This window comes from Podarcis melisellensis (genome assembly GCF_964234715.1).
Source record: "Podarcis melisellensis genome assembly, chromosome: 5".
In the NCBI taxonomy this organism is placed as follows: Eukaryota; Metazoa; Chordata; class Lepidosauria; order Squamata; family Lacertidae; genus Podarcis; species Podarcis melisellensis.
In genome coordinates this window covers 48,749,809-48,774,120 of record NC_138537.1, presented here as the reverse complement: position 1 = coordinate 48,774,120, position 24,312 = coordinate 48,749,809, and the positions used below count along the sequence as shown (strand labels likewise).

Below are 24,312 nucleotides of genomic sequence, written 5' to 3'. Positions count from 1 at the left end.
AGATCATACCTCCTTAGGAGAACTGTAATTGGGAAAGCCTTGATGTTTTACTATTTGACTAGTTTAGAACCTTGGTGAATCACTGCAATAGCCATCATTTGGGCTTTAATGTGCATTTTATACTCTATATAAAACACCACTCCTTTTACAGCTTATCCTACAGCTAATATGGTAACTAGAAATTGCAGTAGTGAAGCTTGCACTGCATTTCCCATTCTACTCTTTGATCTTGACTTCCACTCCCTTTATTAGCTATGCATTTAATATGCTCCCCAAAATATTATGTAGCAAGAAAATGACAAAATGATAGGACTTACAAAGTGAGCCAACAGCAAGGAAATACAATCCAGAATACATGTCATTGACAGGCATTTTTAAAAACTGACAAAAAAGTAGTCCAGGTATTCAGCAAAAGCCACTTTTCCCCCTTGAGTCTGCTAAAATTTAACATGGATTATTGTCTATATCTAATTAGCCACTTTAATTAGAAGATCTATTAATAAACCTTGATTTTCCCTTTACAATTAGCCTTGTCACATATATTTCCATGATTGCTTTATATTACAACTTATAATTATATATTATAAAAAATATGCATACATATTCAGGAAAAAGTTTAGCTTTGTATTTATAGAATGTATGTCTGCTATGAAAGGTGAACCCTAGTCTGAGATGGCCAGGTAAGAAATCATGACATTCATATGCTTGTTTACCATGTTAAGTGTTTTTTTAAAAAATAGAACTGTACAATTACTATGGTCTATGGACTATTCCAGAGCTGAAATAAAACCCAAGTATGTGATTTAAGTATCCATATATTTCCTATTACCATACCTCTCCCTTCTCTGCCTTTGCTATCTTTTTCCTTCCTTCCATTCTCTCTCCATGAAAATTTTAACTGTAAGTTCCTCGGGGCAGAAGCCTGTCTTTTGCTTATGTTATTCTGCAAAGCACTGATGATGCTACATTAATAATAAGAAGTTAGAAAAGAACACAAGGACATGCTTGTTCGGCTGCATTTTATAGTGATACTTTCGTCATCACATCAAACCTTTATGCTGCAAGTTGTATAGCAATCAGGAATCAAAAGTGAATGATTGATCAAATAATCTTAATCTAATAAGAAAATCTTTAGACCAAGAATTCCCCTGAATTTTGCTTGCACTACATGTGCTTGCGTTCTCTCCAAGTATGAGCATCAGCACTTGAAAGTGCCCCTTGCTTCTGACCTCTTTTGAATTAAACACATTTAGATTGTATCAACAGTGTCATCCACCAACCGCAAGACTAAACAAGCAGAGTTTGCTGTGTGCACTCTTTCGCTGCTAGGAAATCTGAGGTGTCACTACACAGCCACCTAAGAAAACTGGTTCCTTAGCAACGTTTACTATACCAAACCTCTAAGAGAAAGTAATTTGATTTTTTAAAACACAAATAATAGTGTAAGCATTTGCTGTACTATAAAATATGACTGAGGGGGAACCTTAAAAAAATATATGCTAGTGGCTGTCAGGAAATGACCATCAGGTGCTTTTCATATCTGCTTAGACGTATTGCTGCCACTTCAGGTCATTTCATAGGGTGCAAGCAAAAGGAACTCTGATCTGCATTCTCTACAGCATATGCACAAATAAATAATAAATACTGAGACACGACTGAGTGTACATCTACCTGGCTTCTATTTTCAACATGCATGCAGTATTTTCATACTGTTTGGTATGCCGGCAGGTATACATACTGCTGTATTGCTGGTATCTGTTTCAAGCAGAGATTTTCCCCCACCCCTAACACTGTACCTTCTATAGTAATGCTGGGATATAAAGGTATTTACTCCATCAAAGATTGTGTGATGCAGATATCATTACAGGATCTGATTAGATCATGGTATTCTAATAGAGATCAAATAGTAGTTTTCCTTCTTTTTTCCAGTGTCTATAAATTATCCCCTTTCTTTGTGCTATCAAAGAATGTTAATTTTAAAGGTTTGATCTAGGGATTCCCATGTAAGTGTATAGTTATTATAGGAGAAAAAAGAAAAGAAAGAAAGAAAGAAAGAAAGAAAGAGAAAGAAAGAGAGTGCTGGAACATTTTTAAGCAGTGTAATCAATATCTTTTGCTTTGTACTTATTTCCCTGTAACAATGACCAAAAAGATCTACTTCAGATTTGGAAAACCAGCTTTAAAGGAAAAGCTAGACAACAAAAAGCAAGGAAGTACTCACCTCTTCACGTAATTTTATCAACTGCAACATGAACGCACAAAAAAAGATAAAAAGGAAAGAAATGGCAGGAAAGAAAGATCAGTTGTGTGACAGGATACAGAATTAACATTGACAATTTATCTGTTTACATGTTTAGCATTTAAAAATCACAGACAAACACATTAAAAGAACCTAAACATAGACTACATGCAGAGTTTTTTGAACGAATAAAGATCACTTTCTCACACTGTCACATTAAACAAAGAGAATAGTGTGAAATTCTCTTTTAAACCACATCTAAGACACCATCATGAAATAAAGGGGAATGACTTCATAGAAGTCTATAATATAAAGGGGGAAAACAAGTTTACTATTCCTCTCTTCTAAGATAGTACAGTTGAAGTGATTTTGTATATACAAGTTTTCAGAATGTTTTTCTATTTTTTAGTACTGACACCTGCCTTTTTATTTCTATCATATATTATCTTGATCAGAATAACTATAGTAAGTGGCTACTGAGGCATCAGTTAGATTGTGTATATCTTGCAAATGCCTGCTCTACTTTAACACAGCTACTTTTAAAAATAATAATATGCCTAGGCAATTTAGTATGGCATATTATTACTTATGTTAAAAATGAATGGATGAACAAATTAACTAATGTAATAGTACAGAATGACTGTACATAACATAATTTTGACTACACTATCTTTTACAGAATTTATCTCCCAAAGTTATTATCACTGCTAACCCTCCCCCCTTTTAGTTGCCTACTTTTACTAAAGCTACAGTAGCAGGGATCCTTTCAACTGATCTAGTCAGTTATACTTCAAAATATTCTTCATTTAGAACATTAGCCAGGGGTACAAAGAAGCACACCTATTCACTTGCAACAAATGCAGAAGGAAAGATGGCTAGCTACTAAACAAGGGTGAATATGCTCTCATTGTGGCTGCCTTATTTTGGCAATTAAGGTGGCCACTTTTGCACTGACCACACCAATTTATACACTAATTTTAAACAGATAACCTTTTTTTTTCTACAGTCAGGAAGTTTCCAATTAAAGAAGAAACGGAAGATGCCCCCTTAGGTGTCACTCTAAAACTAAAAGATGTACCGCTGCCAAACAAAACAAGAGATGGTGCTTCTGATCACTAGGAAAGCAAGCTGCTGCAGTTAATAGCTCTTTAGAAAAGAAGCTTTCCAAGGATCTGCTATCAAGTAAACACACAGGCATTCTCCATCCCCATCCCACCTGCCCTAAAATTTAAAGCCTTTTGCTAGGAATCACTCTTTCATTTGCTTTCCTGCTTCCCCCTCACTTCCCGCAGCACTATTCCCACCCCCCCCCACCCTTGAGGTCACCGTTCCTCAGCTGGCTGCGATACTTTAAGGGCCAAAGTTTAAAACTACTTTCCTGCAATAGAGACCATTTGGGGCATGACACTCTGCCACAGTCAATGAGAGTTTTAAAATGCTCCACATTTGTTTTTTCAATAGGTCCCAAACAACAAAAAAAAATGTTCTATCTTGTTTGTGCTGCATGGCTGAATTTAAGCTCTGCATAGAATTTGCAACTAAGCTAAGTAATGGCAGATTTTCTTTTTTAAATGATGACTGAAAGAAATTCATTCAAATTAACAAAAGATTTCCCCCCATTTAACAATGATGGCACTCGGTGAAATTCTGCAACTGCTATTTTAAAAATGTACCATATAAAGCTTGTCAAATTCAAACAGCATTAAAATGTGTGTAGCCACCATTTTAGGTTATGATAATCAGCATATTTTCTGAAACAAAGATTCTCCTTTTTTCCAATTTGATACAAGCGGTAATCTGTTCCTTTGTAGACTAAAAAAAAAATCTGGTTTACGCTGGTTTGAACCAGTGGAATCTCTTGTGGCTAAGCCTTCTGCTGTGAGTAGAATCAAAACTGCGTCGCAGAGTGTGTGCACGTCTGTGAGGCACGTCACGTGACATGGAGAACTACCGAATTCACCCCCGCCCAAGAAGCTGATAACGCTATTGCCGTCTCTGCCCGCATACAGATAACGAATAAATGCTGAACTCTATTAAACGCCCTTTACACATTATCGTGGGTCGAACACACAATTTTCTGAACTTGTGATGACAGTCTATTTATTTTGCTATAAACTCTCGGCATGTAACGAACAGATTTGTGACTGGTAATGATCTGCTCTGCCAGGGCTATATAAAGTGATACAGACCTCCTTTAGATCTTGGGGAATTAAATTGACCAACTTCACCCCCTGGTCTGTTTCTGGAGTTTTGACACACTTTATGCACAGCAAGTCCAAATCTTACATTATCAGAGCTTAGTTGTCAAAAATTAGGTAACCATATCACCACAAAATATTTATGTTCTATAGGTAGCATATATGCTGCCTTGATGTACTTTTTTTCCATTTTAGACCAACTGGAAAAGTCTAATTAAGAATTTTCTCACATTAGCCCAACGAATTAATTTCAGAAAGAAAACAGAGTTTCATATCAAATTGTGGAATTTGTAAATACCAAATGAATACCCAATATATTTTTGCAAGCAAACAATTTATTAATGAATGATATGTTTCTTTTTCTGAACAACAGACCCACCACCCTCTCCAGTAACCGCAAAATATTAAGTGGAAGGTACAACTTAGTACTGTATTGCTGCATTGAAGCAACTGGGCCTTTCAAGCGATTTGATGAATGCAGCCAGACATAATTACAAAGACCAGCTGAAAATACTAGAGTGCTTAAAATACTACACTGCTTATATATATATATATATTCTCATTCTGTGATGTGTAATGGACAACATTTAATTGTTTACTATAAATTAGTAAAGTGTGCTCCTGGAGGGAAAAGATAACCCAACTATGAACCATCCGGTTTTTCCCTCCTGCCTTTGTACTGCAAAATGTGCTACATCTGATTATGTTTCACTCGATTTAAATTGGAAGAAAATTAATCAACACAAAGCCAAGAAATTAACTAAATCCAGAATATAGTGAGCCCAAAGCCATTTATCCCTATCAAGGATGTTTCTTTTTACAGAGAAAAAACACAGACTGGGAATAGCAGCTTTTACATACATTAATATACCTATCTTGAGTCGGCCATTGCCTTAAAGGAGGCAGCAAATCATGAAAATCATCTTAGACAATGTTGTCAACAGCACAGAACCAAAATGCCGCAATGTAGAATTTCAAATATTTCACATTCTTTATTGTTCCCAACTAAGAGTCGTTCGCAAATTATTTGATATCCAATTCTGTATACATACTAGAATAACAAAGTTATACCAGTATAACTCTGAAACACCACTAGACAGAGTGAATCAACAGGTAACATATTCCTCACAATCACATATGCTTAAATGTATTACACAGAGTTCACATTCTCAAAAACTGAATATGTTTAATATTACTGACACTGATCTAGAGCTCCCTGACTTTAGAAGTTTCTAGCTCTCTTGGCTAAGTCTCTATTCAGATATTTATCAGGTGGTGTGAAGAGGTCAATACTCCTACTTTGCCAAAACCCAAGACAGTTATTTTTATGCAGCATCTGCTTTTCAGTGATTTATGTATTGATTTATGTTACATTTGGGGATTAGAGTGGTGGACAAACCACTTTCATTTCTGCAATTTAACCTTAACCTGATTAAACGGTCAAACAGCAGCAAATGAATTTGACAGATCCACGACTTTTAATATATAAATCAAGGTGTTCTACACTAGTGTTACAGAAATGAATCTGAGCATTGGGCATATTGAAATTCTTCACACTTTACATATATCCTTTGGGTGCTAAAGCTATAAGGCTTTCTAAATCTAGGCCCCAAAAGAGCTGTGTGACACAGATTAATAATTGTGCTTCCTCATTATGGATAGTCTTACTAGTAACATGAAACAAGAAATAAAGTATTATTGAACATTTGCCCAATATCCCTGAGAGGGAAGAGAACCAGGGCTTTTATTTAGCTGGAACTTGCCAGAACTCAGTCCCAGCACCTCTCAGGTGGGCGCCATTGCCATTATAAGAGAACAAGGGATGCATTCATGTTTAGTTCCAGCACCTCTTTTTCTAGAAAAATAGCACCGAAAAGGACAAGTCTGTCAATTTTGGCAAACTAGGGTATACGTATAATGTCAATATTTAGGAAAATGAAGAAACAATGTTTTCTTGCATTTATATTTTGACCAACGTTTGCCACAGAATGATATTTCTGGAATTAATTTCAATTAGTTTCTTCCTCCTTTCATAAATACACAATCTACAAATATATCACTGACATACGTAAAAAGTATCAGTCAGTAGTTTTCAACCTTAAAGGTTGAGAACAAAAGTAAAAAAACTATTCTACAAAAGAATAAACTCTGTTTTAAACTAGAGTTTTTATCATAACTTTTTTTTAAGGCTGGTGTCACATGTAATTTACTGTGCAATCTGAAAACAAGCAATAGAATATGAATCCAGGAGCCTAAACCTCTTTTTTTGAGGTTTGAACTTTGTCCATGGTATCTGAATGTCCAATGTTTTTTGTCTGAAAATGATGCCCACTTTTAGAATATATTTCAAACTTATGGGGAGTTTGGACAATACCCTTATTAAATAATTGCACATTAAGAAGCTGTAGGCTATAAAGGCAGAACCACAATCTAGTCAATGTTATATGCTTTATAATCCCAATGATTTCAATAGGAGAATGAAGAATAACTCTGTTACAATACAATGGAAATTAAAAGTTCTTAATCAGCAGTAGCTGGGTCCCTAATTAGGCTATATCCTAAGTGTACGAGCTAATTTTAATGTATTATGCAACATATGGCAAGTACAGAACTTTGCTCTCTAACACCACGTGTTAAAAGAAACAATAATTTAATACATACAAATGTATTAAAGTATTACCAAGTTTTTAGAATTAGAAACATTATGAAAGGAAAGTTCAAATTGAAATCAGTAAGAAACTTTCTTTAATTTTAGACTTTCTTCTAACTTCACACACCATTTCTTTGTTATTAGGCATTTAAAACTTCAATCTAATTCTGTCAAGTTTGAATTAACTTCTTCATGTAGGAAGGTCTCAAAGTAGGCAAACCTGGGAACAGGTCTTAAAAAAAACTATAGCTAAAGGTTTATATAGATACAATAATGTATTAAGCTGTGAAAATACTTGTTCTTTAATAATGGAGGGGATCCTACTAGGACATAGGTTACAGTGTAATGAACACTGAACATAATAAGATTATTTAACAGGCATATAGTTCTTCCCTTAAAACGCTAGTATTTTATACTGTATCTATTCGAATGGTATACTTTTGAGCATAATTTGCAGTTTTACTCAAGAGAAGAATATCTGATTCAGAGAAGACAACCTACATAGAAACAGAGAAACTGTCAGATTCTGAAAGCTCATTTTCATTTGTTTTGCCTGCCAGTGTTGATTTAATTATGCTTCATTCTTATCAAAGCTGCATTATGTAATTTTTTATTCCTTTTACATGTGTTTGAGGTGAAGACCTTGGCTTTGTCGGCAAACATTGTGTTTCAAGTTATTTCTTAAGTACCAAATAATAAAGAAGAAGAGAAGAAAAGATTCCCCCCCCTTTTAAAAAAAAACCCCGAAAAGATAGCAGACAGCGATCACAAGGTAAAGGGTTAAATTGTAAGATCTCCAAGAAACATTTTGAAGTTGATTAAGACCCCAGCTTTGCATTAAACAGTATCACTTCCACATGAGTTGTTACTAATGCTGTTAAGGAGCAGCTTGAGAAGCCCAGTGTGCCAATGACCTCCTTCACCCTCCAGCCACCCACTAGGGCTTCTTGATTAGCATCCTACCTGGATCTCCGAGGAATTCCCATCATCCCCTAGGAGCTCATTCCGCACCTCGTCACTGTAGGCAATCCGTGACCTTTTCTGTAAAACAAAAAAAGAAAGGGGGAAAAAATGTGAGCAAGCAAGGCTCCAGAGTCATCACTATCAAGGCTGATCATCTCAAAACCTCGAGAGCCCTCTAATGGATACCCATTTGATGGGAAAATCTCTAAAGAAAGTTATCACAAAGTAGTTTTGACAACAGGATGTCAAATGCAATACAGAAATTACCAGCACTTTTGGCGGGATCTTTAAATTAAATCCCTTCCCCAAAATGAAGCTAGCAAAGCACAGCACACACAGAAAAAGTTTTTTCTCATTAAGTTCAATAGGAGCAAGCCCCAAATCCTGATTTTCATTCACTGAATTCCCTCCCTCAAACCAAATGATCCCTATGTCATTTCACACTTCCCTAACTCTCTTTAACCAAATGTCTGATTATGTGAACCTCTTGGATATACGCCAGGTCAGAGAGAAGTGAGCTTATATGGGAGAGCAAGCAGGAATTACAATCTAATCTTTATATTAGGTATAGCTATACCAAGAATGGAAGTGCAAATATCAAAACAACAAATCAATAAGACCGGGGGAGGTTTTGTTTTTTTTATCCTGTTCAGTTTCCTTCCTATACTGTACTGTATTAAAAAACTTTTAAACAAAGAACTGCTACGTCTCAAAAGGCCGAACACAAAGCCTGAAATCCAGTTGATTATAATCACATAGTGAACTCAGTGCTCCAAAAGGGAAGAAAGCATGCAGACAAACAAGGGTTAGCTTTTTGTGGGGTGGGGGGTGGGGAGATTCAGCTAAACTGGACTGTAAGAGATCTTCATGAGTTGCTGCTATGGGGAGAACTGATGCACTGCCTTTTCCTCAATTGGAAGCAGGCATCCATGATTAAACAATCTCCCTCCTGCACTGGGATACTAACACAGATTAGATTGCAAGGCATCATACCGGGCAATTCTTATTGGATTAAACTAGATGTGATAAAAATTGCAGCTTTGTTCAAAATCCTTTTGATGTATTTGGTCTTTTCCCATGGTGTATGAGGCAACTGGGGAATCCTAACATTGAGCTTTCCATGCAAGACACCTAGCTAGCTTCTGGGAATATGCCAAATGAAAGTTGAGCATGTAAGAGCATTCAGTAGCCAAGCATATGAAAAACCTATTACATAAAAACTGAAAAATTATAACATCACTGGGGGAAAAGCTAGCTTTAAACTAAACTTTCAAGCACAATATTTGAAAGGTCTCACTCTTTCCTGGCCCTCATGTGAACTGGTCTGTACTCAAGCTACCACACTGCATTAATTGTTACAATTTGGTGCCCCCCACCCTTGAAAGCGAGATTAAAGTTGAGGTTTGAATTCAAAATGCAGAATGTAAACTAATTTTATTTCCAATGTTTTACATTTTTCTCCCTTCTTTGAAAACAGGTTTGCAGATTTAGCTGGCAATTCAATCTGAATGCATATATTGAATTCAAATCTGATACAGTGTATCAATTTTCAATTTTCAAGACAAAAGAAAAACTTTCAAGCCAATCAATTTACAAACAAAATGCCAAATGAGAAAGCAGTTAATACTTCACCTAGCAAGTAAACGGTAAGTTTTAGACTTCTTTTAATTTCAATGGTTATTTGTGGCACCCTTAACATTATGAAACCCCTAGTATTCAACAGAGTATATATACTAAAGCCTTAGTCATACAAACCATAGAACTTGTATAATGGACATAGCATATCCTACCCCCTTTTTACTATTTGGATATCTCAGACACAGCAGTTTCATATTAACCAAGTAAAAGCAGTCTCTACAGCATTAAAGGAAATGGGAACCTTTAAAGAGGCTGTGGTATCAGAGCTGCCTGTTTAAATTATTCATTTCATCACTATGGGGGACTAAAACACTCTGCAGTATGCAAGAATATCATATGGAGATGGGTTTTGTTTTTCTCTTTTTTCACCAAAAAGCCAACAAATTGGCATAGATTGCTCAATTATGATATTATCCTATTTTTTGTTTGATATACATCAGACAAGGAAAGAAGTTACAAATGCATGTCAATACATGATCCAATCTTTCTTTTCCATTTAAGATTTTCAGTTTAAGATTACGTTTAACCATACACGGTCAATAGCTACCAATAGCAATGGTATTTGTGCCATTACAGATATGCAACCACAATGATCTGAAAATAGCCTGCATTGCCCATAGGTTTGCCCATTAAGCAAGTGGACTAACTGTGTGTGCTTTTTCAAGCCTGCGCCAGAGTATACTTGTATGTGCACACACAAAGAGAGCTGGGAAAGATTTTAGTTTAACTTCCTCTTAATTCACTGTCCAGGTTTGGAAAGGAACAAGTGCTTTTTGCATCAAGGAAAATGGGTGTGTGTGCATGTGTGCATGCCTGCATGTGTGCACAAGGCTTACAGCCTAAATACACATTACATTGATCACAGCAAGTCACATATAAAACAGGCTCTGTCTCTTGAGAATTCAAAAGCTCCCTCAGAGAAAAGTAGTAAAGGCCAGAGGGGATAACAGGCAAACACACAGGGAAGCAGAAGCCACTAACTGCCCCCTGTCTATCTATTTTATTATTTCTTCTTGAGTGGCTAATTGTCTCTAGGGACTGAGAAGAAGATGAGTAAACATAATTACACATGAGATATTTTTTTTAAAAACCCCAGACAGATTCAGAAAAGCAGGCGGTGTGTTCCTCCCATAATTTCCTCCCAGCATCCTCTTTGTCTCAAGGAGAGCTCAAGAATTTGTAATTCCTAATGAAGGGTTGACGAAGTAAGTAAGAGCTCAAGAATTCCAAGGCAGACCCTGGCTTACATTGTGGCTGCTTTGGACATGAATAATGTCATATGTAAGCAGGCTCTTTAAAAAAACAAAAAACACGTAGCTTGGGTTCAGTACTGTGACTGGGTGGCTCATGGAAATTCAATTGTGACTAAAGGAGATTTGACCAAGTCTATGAACCTGGTTGTCAGAGGCACTGCCATTCCACCAGGTTCCAACATAAAAGGGAGGAAGCTGTAGCTCAGTGATAAAGCATGTGGTTTGCATAGACAAGGTCTCAGATTCAATTTCCCACATATCCAGCTTAAAGAATCTTAGGATGTAGGTTTAGAAAAGACACAGCTTGATACCTTGCATAGCAACTGTTAGTCAGAGTAGATGGTATTGAACTAGAATGTAGCCACTTGATGAATCAGTAGTCTGAATAGGCTTAAAGCAGCTTCATATGTTCATACACCTCCCAGCATTAGCAGGAGAAACCTCAGAGACAGGTGTATATTTTACTGTGACATGAAATAATAACCCAGCCCTCTCCAAGTTCCTGTGAGAAGGGTTGGGGAATATTTCATCATGCTGGGCTTTGGAGAAGGTTGAAACAGTACTTATTTCATCTCGTGAGATTACCACTGCATGAAAGGGGATATTACCATCTACATGAAGCCATTAGGAGTTTTGGAGCAAAGTGTCAGACTTGGGTATCATCCCCCTATTTATATTTCTTTGTTACATCTGAAGCAGGAATGGCCTTGAGTATCTGGATGCAGTTGGGGACTGGTTCCAATAAATTAGTAGATTGCCTGCCCTCGATGTGGTCTTACTCTCCCTGAAGGAACAAATGTGTAGTTTGGGAGCACTCCTGAAACCACCTCTGTCACTCAATGCACATGTAACCTCAGTGGCTAAGACTGCCTTTTGCCAACTTCTGCCTCAGTGGCTTTGAGGGCCTTTTGCTAAAGCATCTCTGGCTGTTCGTGGATGGGATTGCTTGACCACTGTTGTTTATGCACTGGCAACCTCACAGCTGGATTACTGCAATGTGTTCTATGTGGGACTCTAGGCAAGAGGCTGCGGCTGATGCAAAATGCAGCAGCTAGGTTGATTGTGGGGACAAACTGTCACCAGCGTATCATACCTTGCTTGTAAGATTTGCACACCCAGTCTGCAACCAGACCAAGGTGTTAGTATTAACATTCCTATACAGTTCAGGAACAGGTTATTTGAGAGACCACCATATCTCCTATATATCCAGTAGATCACTACAGTCTGTTGGAAAGTTTCTGCTGCAAGCTCTAAAGATATCCGAAGCCTACTCCACAGTAACTTGGCACAGGGCTTTTAGTCTGGCCATTGTGTTCGGTGGAACAGCATTCCTGTTGAGATATGACAGGCTCCCACTACCTGCACTTTCTGGAAACAGCTGAAGACATGTTTGTTCCAAAAGGCTTTCTTAGCTGGCTAAATGGGTCTTTTCCAGGAGGGTCAATTTGGATTGATTTAGTTGCATTGGCTGTTTTTTTCAGTTTTTAACTGTTTCCCCCCAGTTTTTATGGTACATTGCATTGAGTAGATTGTGTAGAAAGCAATTAATAAATTAAAGATATCATCATCAATAAAAAATATTAGTCCTCCCTCAGTTCTCCATATGTTGAAGATTGAACATCTGCAAGCAGAGAGCCTTTTCTACTCAGGTTCACTCCATGTGCAATTTGAAACCCTGACTAGGATTCTACAAAAGTAGAACAGGCTTCCAAGTGCAAAAGTTCACATAGACATATGGGAGCAGCAGTGGTGATTCAACAGAGATCATGAAGCCATGGAGCTCCTCTGTGAGTGCCAACAAAATATGCAGCTACGAAAAGTAATGCTGGCTGCTAAACCAGAATATGTTGACCCCTGGATTTGAAATATACTTTTTGCTATACAGATAAGAAAACATAGCACTAGCAACAAGTAATTTCATTTTTTTAAAAAAATGTATGTAGTAATTCTTCAGGCATCTTCTGGCACTTGTCTGCCTTATCCCAAGTTTCTAAAACCTAGAGGTGGTCACTGGGTTTATAAAACAGCATCTATCCAAAAAGAAATCTGTTCACTTTGCAAAAAAAAATTACATTGTTTTGACAGAGCTTCGTGTTCTATGGAGATTTTGTTGTAAATTTGTTTTAGTTCAATATAATCTACATCAATAGCAAAGCTAACATTTATTGTCACAGTCCCTTTATTATCATGATCTCTCTCAATTATAAAAGAAGCAGTTTTATAGAACAACTAAACCTTTTGACTACAATTAGGTCCGACTCTGCCATATTCATTAATAAATAATTTGATACTACTTTTGATCACAATTTCATCCCAAAATGAATTGATCACATAAAAGACCAGGCCTTTGAACTAAAGTGCCCATTTGTTCTCTCAGAATCTAGCTAAAATATCAATACAGTACTCTCATTTGTCTTTAAAATAATAACTTCAAATAATCTTACTAGCACCCCTAAGTGAAACAGATCATCGCTAGAAATAGCAGTAGAACAAATTCTACAGTGCAATCCTATACCCACTTAACTGGGAGTAAGCCAGAAAAACTCAATTAGACTTACTTCTGTGTAGACATGTATAGGATTTCACTTTTATTGTAACAATTATAAAAGGTGCTTTATGCTCCTAATTTCACCATTCTGTATTGAGTGTAAATTTGTACTGTAGCCAAATGCAGGCATAATAGTTTGTGCTGGAAAATGTCACACACACTGCTACAGTTTGAAGGAACCCAATTCATAATGCATTTTATAAATAGTTAATGACTTCTATACATAAGCTAACCAGGCAAATCAAGAAATTGTCAACATTTTTAGTCTTAGTTGTCAGTTACCACTGTCTACTGCTACTTTATATGTATGTTTCTGGAAGAGACAGAAGCTTTACAGATTCTGTAATCCAATTCCTTTTCTGGGCAGCTCGATATGAGCTTAAGAGTTCCTATATACAGATTCTGCCCAGCAAAGGGCTGTCAAACACAAGTCCCGTCCCAGCACTCCTGACTATGTGTGTGTGTGTTTGCGCGCGCACGCGCAAGATGCATTGTGAGCACAAAAGTGCTGCTTAATTCTACTAGGCACAGAAATACACATACGATTTGCTTATAATTCAAGAGAAAGGTATAGTTTTGCACAGCAAAGGGGCAAGGTTATCTCAATTCAGCTTACCAAGAGTATTTTTAAAGCATTAAGAAAACCGAGCAGATACCCGCTAAATGAGCCAAGTCTTTAGGACAACTCTCTGGAACTGCAAACTCAAATGCTACCAAATGTACAGCACCATCTAGGTGATTTGAGACATTATTCACTGCCCTTCCAAAGAAATCAACCTAGAAGTAGCCATGCTCTCTCTCCTCAAGTGAACGGATTGGTCAGCTGGCTGAGTTTTGTAGTTCTAGGCATAGTTTAGTTTGGTGAACACAAAAGTTTACAAGCATTACCATGGTGTGTGTGCAATAGCTTATAAGGTCAGTTATTGCATACATCCTACCAAATGGTGAAGAAAATTTACACCAAGTTCAGATTCCGAATAGAAGTGGGCTAAAACCTGGTGAGATGTGACCTCAAATCCGGAAGTAAAATGGTAATAACCATTTAACAAGCCTAATGCAGTTGCGTACGTTGGCTTCATAATTCTGGATACTAAACCTTCTATACCTTGTTATGAGGTTCAGAACACAGAGCAAAGAAGCCACAAAGTCTGGTTTATAATCATCCATAACCTTAAAAGTCCACACAAACACAGATAGCAGGCTCAGACTGTTCAAAGACTATTCCAGTAGCTACTTTAAATGTACCACAATACACAGACCTTACACCAAGGAACAATTTGATTCCAGGCAGACATCACTTGGTAAAGGAACAGGATTTTTTGCATACTGATTCTCTTAAAGCCCTGTTCAAACAGATACACTTGCTCAGTTCTGTCTGGCAATTTGGCTTTAAACAATCTGTCTGCTTGACCCAAGTCTTAACATTTCCCAACTGAACTGAATATATTCACAGGCAAACACAGTTAAATTAGAAATGAAATGAATTAATTCAGCTTAAACTAATTAAGAACTGTGATCTGCAGCACCACCCCAGTGTGTAATTTTACATGTGTAGCAGAGTACATGTAGCCACAACTATAAGAATTCTGCTAAACTACTAATCTGAGCATAACAATGAAGTTAGCCTATTACTAAATCATATGAGAAGTTAATTTCCATGGGCCACACATGGCAAAGCAATTGCTTAAATTGCTTCACCTGGGAATTTAATACAATGTTATCATCAGACCAGCCACATGGTAAATAGATTTATAATACTTTCCATGTGCTAGGTTATGTTGCATATGAATTAAGCAACAATCTGGTATTACAATACAATCAGTTCTTTCCCACACCTGGTGGACAGTATTTTGTTAAATTACTAGCTATACAGCTACATCAACAACATAAAGCTGGGAAGAGCAAGGGGAAGAGAAACAATCTTCATGGCACATGACCAATTCCACATAGTAAGTAAATGAGATGTAGATGGGGAAAGGTGCCCAAAATTATCAGCCACCCACATCTGTACAGCAAAATTCAGACTTGTTCGTTTCTATTCAGTTTTGGTTCTAGGTTTCCATATCACATGCTTTAAATTAATCACTGGTATTCTGCAGTGTTCATAATAATAAGATGGCGCATTAGCCCATTCATCTTGGTTCAATATATTTCCAGCAGTCAGCCAAATAACTGAGGAATGGTATACTTTCATGACATCTCAACTTAAGTTATTATTGTTGGTTAATACAATTCACACAATGACTACTCAAATAAGGGGACATATACAAAAAAGCAGGCATATTTCAAAATATAATATTCCACAACTCACCTATGGTTTCTTTGCAAATTATTTTCTATATTGATGTGATGCAATTCTAACAGATTGAATTGATCAGCTGTATGTTTTTGTCAAAATAAAGTTGTATTCAACATGTTTGGTTTAAAAAAACACAAAAAAACCCCGTAGCATTTTTACTTGAAGTTCCAAATGCTTGATGAATTATGTCAGATTGACTTTTTCTACCCAATCATTTACTTACAGCACATCCTATGCATATCTGCTCAGAATAAAATTCCACAGAGTTCAATGGGGCTTACTCTCAAGAAAGCATACATAATAATAATAATTCTTATTTATTATTTATACCCCGCCCATCTGGCTGAGTTTCCCCAGCCACTCTGGGCAGCTTCCAATCAAGTGTTAAAAACAATACAGCATTAAATATTAAAAACTTCCCTAAACAGGGCTGCCTTCAGATGTCTTTTAAAGAGAAGATAGCTACTTATTTCCTTCACATCTGAAGGGAGGGCGTTCCACAGGGCGGGTGCCACTACTTAGAAGGCCCTCTGTCTGGTTCCCTGTAACCTCACTTCTCGCAATGAAGAAGAAGAAGAAGAAGAGTTTGGATTTGATATCCCGCCTTTCACTCCCTTTAAGGAGTCTCAAAGCGGCTAACATTCTCCTTTCCCTTCCTCCCCCACAACAAACACTCTGTGAGGTGAGTGGGGCTGAGAGACTTCAGAGAAGTGTGACTGGCCCAAGGTCACCCAGCAGCTGCATGTGGAGGAGCGGAGACGCGAACCCGGTTCCCCAGATAACGAGACTACCGCTCTTAACCACTACACCACACTGGCTCTCAATGAGGGAACCGCCAGAAAGCCCTCGGTGCTGGATCTCAGTGTCTGGGCTGAACAATGGGGGTGGAGACGCTCCTTCAGGAAAGTTACCCAAAATGGACAGCAACATTCAGCCTGAAAAAAAGTTACTGCACCTACCAAGCAGATGGAACTGCCCCTGTCCAGGAAAGACACAGGAAATAGAGCAACCACTGAATGCACAAGGTCTTTGCCAAAAGTCTCTCACTTTTTGGATTAGAAATATATGCAAAATAAACAGGGCAATATAAGTATCTACTAAGGAAACCTTATGGAATATTGAGGCTTTTTATCCAGAAAGAGGGAGGGAACCTTCTTAAAATGTTATATGACTAGGAGAGCTAACATTTTTCCAATCGTACTTTCAGCTGGGAGGGGGGCTTTTTAGTCCTAACTGCAGTGGTGAGAACGTTAAAACTCCCCATCCCAGCTATGACCTTCAATAAAAACACACACACACATGACTACAATTACACTTGAAAGAAGCCTTCTGTGGGAGCCAATAGAATAGTTTTTTTAAAACTTAACTGATGTGGAGGATGGGGGGGGGGGCTTGAGAAAGAGGTGAGCTTGGGAGGGGAAGGTTAACTTCTCTCCTTAGCTGTGACTCATCTGAAATCACCCATCCTCTGCTGTGGCTCTCCCCCACTCCCAAAGCTACTTGTCACCCATTGCAATTAGATTTTAACAAGCAATCTATTGGCTTCAAAAGAAAGCTTCTTACAAGGCAAAGTCAACTCTTGAGCCAGTATAATCTACAGTTATCCACTGTGTTTCACTAGTGTTTTTTACATACTGTCTAAAACATTATTTCAGGCATAAATAGAAATATGTGTGATCCTCAGATGAAGGGAGCTATAGAAATTCTATAAATAACTAAAGAGAAAATATTGAGATATATTGCTACCTAATATAAGGGAAAAAATCCACAGCACATAGAAAGACACCACCCCAAATCATAATAAATCACTGATGAGGGACAGAAATGAAAAATGCAACATTAAATAGTTAAAACATTTTCACACAAGCATTAGTTTCTTGGTAGCGACCTTGGATACTAGCATCCTGCTTAATGGATAATATGGGGATTTTTTAAAAATAAACTTTATGTAACAATCATACATTCATCAACATGCTCGTGTACAAGGTCAAAAATCAAGCTATTTTTTCTGCTTCCATTACAGAAATAAAATAATTTTCTCTTAACAGAAGTTGTACAATTTTTTTCAAAGCAATAGAAGCCACTGCATTTTCCACCTCCAATAAAATTATTTAATATCTTAATAGTAAGTAATGTATAAGGTTTGATAACTATAATCACATTATTGGAGAGATTTCACCTCTCCACAGCATTCTTTTTTAGAGTGGTAGAGATTAACAAAGACAGCAAGTCACACTTCCCATTCCATATATTCTACAATATTCTGTCGCTCCTCTTCCAGCCTCCATATGGCACTTGAAAAATATATGCTCCAGAGGGTTTCTTTTGTAACTGTGAAATAATACAACCACCCCTCTTCTTGACAAACTGGGCAACACAAGAAGATGAGAGAAGTTATTCAACAAGCAAGTATATAAAGGATGTCAGGAGGGGCCCCATGAATAAGAAAAGAGAGGTATGGGAAACACGATGGAGGTGTCAAGGGTGAATTTAAGAGGTTCAAAAACCTTTACTACCCACAAGACATAATATCTGCCTGTTCTCAATCTACAACAATGCTTGCTGCTTTGTCTGAATTCTGCAAAGGCCAAAACATCACCTGCTCTCTGGCCAATCAGCTCTCTACACTGCTCATCCAATCCTAATCCAAAACTATTGTTATAGGCAGAGGTTCCTCCCATCTGTCCTCCACACAGAATAACTAAGTGAAAAACCGGCATTTTACTAGTGTTAGCCATAGCTGTTCTACAAGTTCCTGCCCCCTCCTGTTACCATGAAGACATTCCAACAGGAATTAGCACACAGCTATAGTACAACGTTGGTAGGTCTGCCTCAGGGTAGACCTAGTAGCGGGGTAGACCTATGCAAAATAATCTCAGATCATGCTCAGAGCTGTTTCCTTGAAAGCCACACCTAAGCAGCTGGGCCTCAGAAGTGGGTCTGATTCCTGAGCAGTCCTGCTGTTTAATTTGCTTTGGCTTCACTGACCTCCATCCTTTTTGTATGAGCAAGCACCACTGGACAAACTCTTGTTTTTACAAAATGGATGGGGTTTGACAGAATTTATGTTAAGCTGTTAGGATAGCATGGGAATCATGACTGTCGCATGGGAATCATGACTGTCGCATCCTCCAAACAGCTCAAGGTGAGATTCATGGTTCTCTGTTCCCCCCACAGGAAGTTTATACAGGCTGAAGTTACTGTTTGGTTGTGGATTCATCTTACTAGATAACAAAAAGAGGTTCCTGATTCAGGAGGCAGATGCAACCTACACTTGCTAAAGCCCTTTATTTTTGAGGATCAGTGTTTCTCATCATGATACCTCTTGCTCAAACCTGTGATAAAAGACTGTGGTGGCTATGAAGATTTGGTTGTGGTAATAGTTTACTCCACTGCTCATTTTCTTTCTCTGAAGTCAATTATCAAGAATCTTGTCTTTACACACACTTGATTGATTGATGATTGATTGATTGATTGATTGATTGCAGTTATATCCCACCTTTTCCTCAAAGGAGCTCTATGTGGGGTACATGGCTTTGCTCCTCCATGTTTAATCCTCACAACAACCCTATGAGGGAGGCTAGATTGAGAGGCAGTGACTGGTCACCCAATGAGCTCCAAGGCCAAGTGAGGATTTGAACCCTGTTTTCACAGGTTCTAGTCCAACACTCTAACCACTATACCACACTTGTGCTATCTTCACTCTCTCAAACCTGTGTAGCCAAGGAGCTTGAAACCTAATTTAAAATCCATCCTCTCTGCCACAAGCTTACTGTATGCTGATGGGTACATTCCTATGGTACACTTTCAATCAGAGGTTAGCCAATTTGCCAAGGTTTACAGCAAGAATGAAACAATAGTCTAAAAACACTTTAAAGGCTAGTAAGCATATTATTAAATAAACTTTTGTAATAAGCCCAAAAAAGCTTATGCCATGTTTTTATTCCCATCTTTAAGATGTTAGTACTGTTGTTTTTGTTTCCATAGCACTTTATAAACTACTACAAAATGCAGAGTGGTTCAGGGGATGGGTTAGGGTGACGTACGTTAGATAGAGAGGCTGGCCCAAGGTCATACAGTGAGCTTTGTGGCTAAGTTTTGAACTTAACCCTGATCTCCCATGTCCTAATCCACTTGATATCCTTCCCTTGTATTCCACACTCTGGAATTAAGTAGATACGGTGTGGAAGGGAGTGATATTTTCCCATCAGCTTGGAAATTCAGTTTTTCAGACCTATGCAGCAACTTTAAGAGTAACCAATTCATGCTGCAATCCTGTACATACTGATCAAGGAACCATCTCCATGGTATTCATTGGGGCTTATTTCTGACTAATGTATGGTTGTTGCAGTGTAGACCCACACTAGAAATTGTGACAGCAATTCTGAAGCAAGGTAAGACACCTGGTTAGATGCAGTGATTAAATGTCTGCTGTTCCTTTGCAAAGGAGGATAGTGAGAGAACCAGGACAGGTAGACACACATTTCTCCCAGCAGAAAGGCAACTGTGACAGCAGTGACCACTGTTGAACCAAAGGTAATATAGTTAGCACCTTCCTAAACTGAAAAGTATTTGCACAACAGAAATGCTTGTGTTATAGCATCTTTGCAAGAGTGCTATTGAGCTCAAGTCCTGCTTGCCAGCTTCCCATAGACATAGGGTGAAAACAGGATTTTGCTTAGATGGACCACTTTCCTGACCCTGTAGGTTCTTCTTATGTTCTTATGTAACACCATTCACAGATCAGGTAAAAGTCAGAAAAGCAGCCTCCTTGCTTTCTCTGCAACATTTAACAGTCCTGATATTTACAGAAAAATACCAAAGCAAATAAGCAAAAGCTTTGGCAATGCTGATAAATAACAACAAGCCAAAAGTACTTTAGTAGGAGCAGTTTCACAAGTTTGGTGTCTGAACAACCAACCATCTCTAGCCTACCTCACAGGGCTATTAAGAAGATAAAAAGGGGAAGGGGACGACAATGTACACAGCCTTGAGCTCCTGAGAGGAAAATCAAGATACAAATGTTAGGAAACAACTAATATCTGTAGTTTCCCAAATCTCAGCACATTTTGTCAACCTCGATAAACAAACAAAAAAATCAGAGGCAGGGGGCCTTTTCAGTAATGGCACCGCCCTGTGGAATGCCCTCCCAGCAGATGTCAAACAGATAAACAGTTATGTGATTTTTAAAAGTTTTTAGTGTGTGGTGTTGTATTGTGTTTTTACTATTTTTTGTTGGGAGCTGTCCAGAGTAGCTTGGTCAACCCAGTCAGATGAGTGGCATCATCATCATCATCATCATCATCATCATCATCATCATCACAATAATAATACAGCCTATGGGAATTTTAACTTGCTGCAGCTGTAAGATATTTATTTTATTATTGTGTTTGCTGGTTCATTTTGTATTTTATAGATATTAATATACAGTAACTATAAAACAAAAATAATAGCCCAGTGTTCAGTCAAACAGATGCTATAATGATCTCTCCAGCATTGCTGAGAGCAGGAGCTTTTGACTAGTATTACAGTTAGCAACCAGTTTAAAGGTATTTCACTCCCCCACACCACTTGAAACCAAATCCATATGAATGCATGGATGAATGTTACTTTAAAAAGAACCTTTGCTGACACCTAGCAGATAGATCATTAATTGCAATTTTTGCTACATTTTGGCAGGCCAACAAACATATAATTAACAAGTGAGCTTAAATATAGGAACAAGAATGAAATAAAACAACTCTTTCGCTTACAAATATTCCTTTTTATGCTGCATATTGGGGAATCTGATGCATTAGCTGTCTTAGCACCCCTATTTGTAATGATGCGACAGAAGTGAAATGCTTAGCAAGTTGCAACACTTGAAACAGACCTGGGGGTCTAATGACCAATTGCACTTTGGGGCTGCAGAGAAACTCAGTCCTATAAAATGCAACAGCAGAGCAAACACCAACTAAATTGCCCTATATTTACATGTTTTTTGGCTATCAACAATAGTTAGATGTTATGCATAATACAAACACAGTGACGTTCCAGTTGGATTTACACATACTTTTCGTACATGGAAAGGCATAGGTTTTTGTAGATGTATGATGCTGTGCCCAAACCATACATCAAGTCACAGGTCCAAAATGTTTTCTCAAAAGTAAAATACATACATAGGTACAATATACTACTAAAAAGCACTATTTAAAGTTGTATGGTACTGGTAAATGTGCTACCTACATGTAGGATAGAAAGTACCAAATCTACAAAAGGCCACAGACTTCTATTAAGTAAATGTACATGTGAATTTACATGCTATTTGAATTTTACATAACAATAGTCTTCTACTTTTTCAATAATTTTGTCACATAGTGATTCCTGCATCCTCTGCCCCCAGTCTGGACAAAATCTGCTTACTAAATGTGGGACAGATACTTCTTAAAACTCTCTTGACAATGGTGCAGCTCACATGCAACTTGGAGCAGGAGTAAGCACCCTTTATATGCCTAGCTTAGTTTCAGAGTTTTATCCCCGTTTACAACGTCATTTTGGATGTTATGGTTTAACACACAAGGAGATATCCTGTGAAGCCAGGTGTGTGAAAGGGGGAGGTTTGTTGACCCAAGAATATTTTATATCAACACAGATATTGATCTGCTTCCAGGCCAAGTTCAGTATTTTGGTACTAACATATAAGATTCTATGCATCTCAGAAACAACTTGCCTGAAGGACTCCTTACTTTACATACCAAGTAGGTCACTGGTCTGCAGGAGAATAAAGTCCCCAAAATATCAGAAGCCCACTCCACAGCAACTCAGAGTAGGGCTTTCAGTGTGGCTGACACTGTTTTGAGGGAAAACGTACCTGTAGAAATATGGTCTGTGACTTCTTTACAGCTGAAAATATCGATTTACAAAGAGTCTGTAATCGAATATTTGTTGAGGGATGATTCTCCCAAAACTACCAAGATGGTTTTGGGGTATTTAGGGGAGATTTATAAAGCTAAATCTAAAGTTGCCTGATTTATTCAATGGTGGCTATCTAGTCTTTTATATATTGTATGTGTTCGGATTATTAATGTATTTGGATGACTTTATATGGAAGACAGGAGTGCCTGGCGTGCTCTGGTCCATGGGGTCACGAAGAGTCGAACATGACTAAACGACTAAACAACAACAACAACAACTAATATGGCCTGTAATTTCTGAAAACAATTAAAGACATTTGTTTCAACAAGCTTTTCTAGGTGGGTTAAAAGGTCTCTTTGATGTTCATTTTGTGTTGTTTTAAAACCTTCAGCTATTTTTGTACTGTTTTGAAAACTATTTTTAAACTATTTCTATGATACAGTTGTAAGTTGTCTTGACACACAGGTAAAATGTGGGTACCACCTGCCTTGAAGGAGGAATTTCTGTGCTCTCTTCTTAAGACAACCTCCCTGGACTCAGAAGTGTTAGCAAACTATTGCCTAGTGATAAATAACTCCTTTCTGGGTAAGGTGCATGAGACATTGGAGGTGGCACAGCTTCAGGCATATTTGGAGGAAGCTGATTACAGTGGAACCTTGGTTCTTGAATGGCTTAGTTGATGAACAAATCAGCTCCTGAATGCCAAAAACTCGGAAGTGTTCTGGTTTTCAAAAGTTTTTTGGAAGCTGAACATTTGATGCAGCTGTTGATTATTGTTTCCAGGGCGCCTGCGCCAATTGGAAGCCGCACCTTGGTTTTTGAATGTTTTGGGAGTTGAACGGACTTCTGGAACGGATTAAGTTCGAGAACCAAGGTTCCACTGTACTTGAATCCATTCTGGTCTGGCTTCAGGTCTGGACGTGGCACTGAAACTGCCTTGGTCACCCTGGCTAATGACATTTATTGAGGGGGGAGGGGTGCCACCATCTCTCTCTGTACAAGCAACAACCAATTGACACACATCCAACTGACACGCAACTGCAAACGTACACAACTCTGCAACTTGGAAGTGGCCGGAAAAGGGGGCATGGTATAACGGGACAGAGTGGGCTTACATAAGGTTCACCAGCATGTGCAAGGGTCAGGAATGAAACCCGTGTGCAAAATGGTCATTGTCTGTATAAACATGTATAAACATCTTTATACATTTACAAGTTAATACCACACAGTTGATATAAAATACATGAAAAATACACTAACTTACCTAAGTCTATTTATGACAATAAAATAAATGTGTAATGAACATAATTCAATAAAATATCCAAATGTAAACTTTGAATCACAATTGCTCTGTTGTGCTACATTTTTTCCATAATCTACATATTCTATAGTTCTCTCCTACATATTACTTGTGGGACTTCTAATGCTTTCAGCTTCAACCAGGGGTACTGGGTTCAAGTTCACACTCAAACCATGGATCTTGGGCCTCCCACTGCCTTTCAGCCTTTGCTATTTTATAAGATGATTCTGGTGATAAATGGGGGGGGGGGTCTTGATCACCCTGAAGTAAGATTGGGATACAAATGCAATAAATTAATTGTCTATACATGGAGTTTGATTGACCTCAAAC

General features: G+C 37.9%; 1 protein-coding gene across 4 annotated transcripts in view; it reads right to left on the bottom strand.

The window, feature by feature from the left end:
* Positions 1-24,312, bottom strand: part of VTI1A (vesicle transport through interaction with t-SNAREs 1A) — a 227,548-nt gene that overhangs the window by 176,835 nt on the left and 26,401 nt on the right. For 2 of the 4 annotated variants that reach the window (XM_081912142.1, XM_081912140.1), the window contains exons 4-5: positions 8,051-8,128; positions 2,222-2,242 (exon numbers count right to left, since the gene is read on the bottom strand). In XM_081912142.1, coding sequence (XP_081768268.1) covers positions 2,222-2,242; positions 8,051-8,128 — 99 coding nt within the window. The remainder of the gene's footprint in view (positions 1-2,221; positions 2,243-8,050; positions 8,129-24,312) is intronic. The other 2 variants (XM_081912143.1, XM_081912141.1) reach the window with 1 other exon arrangement.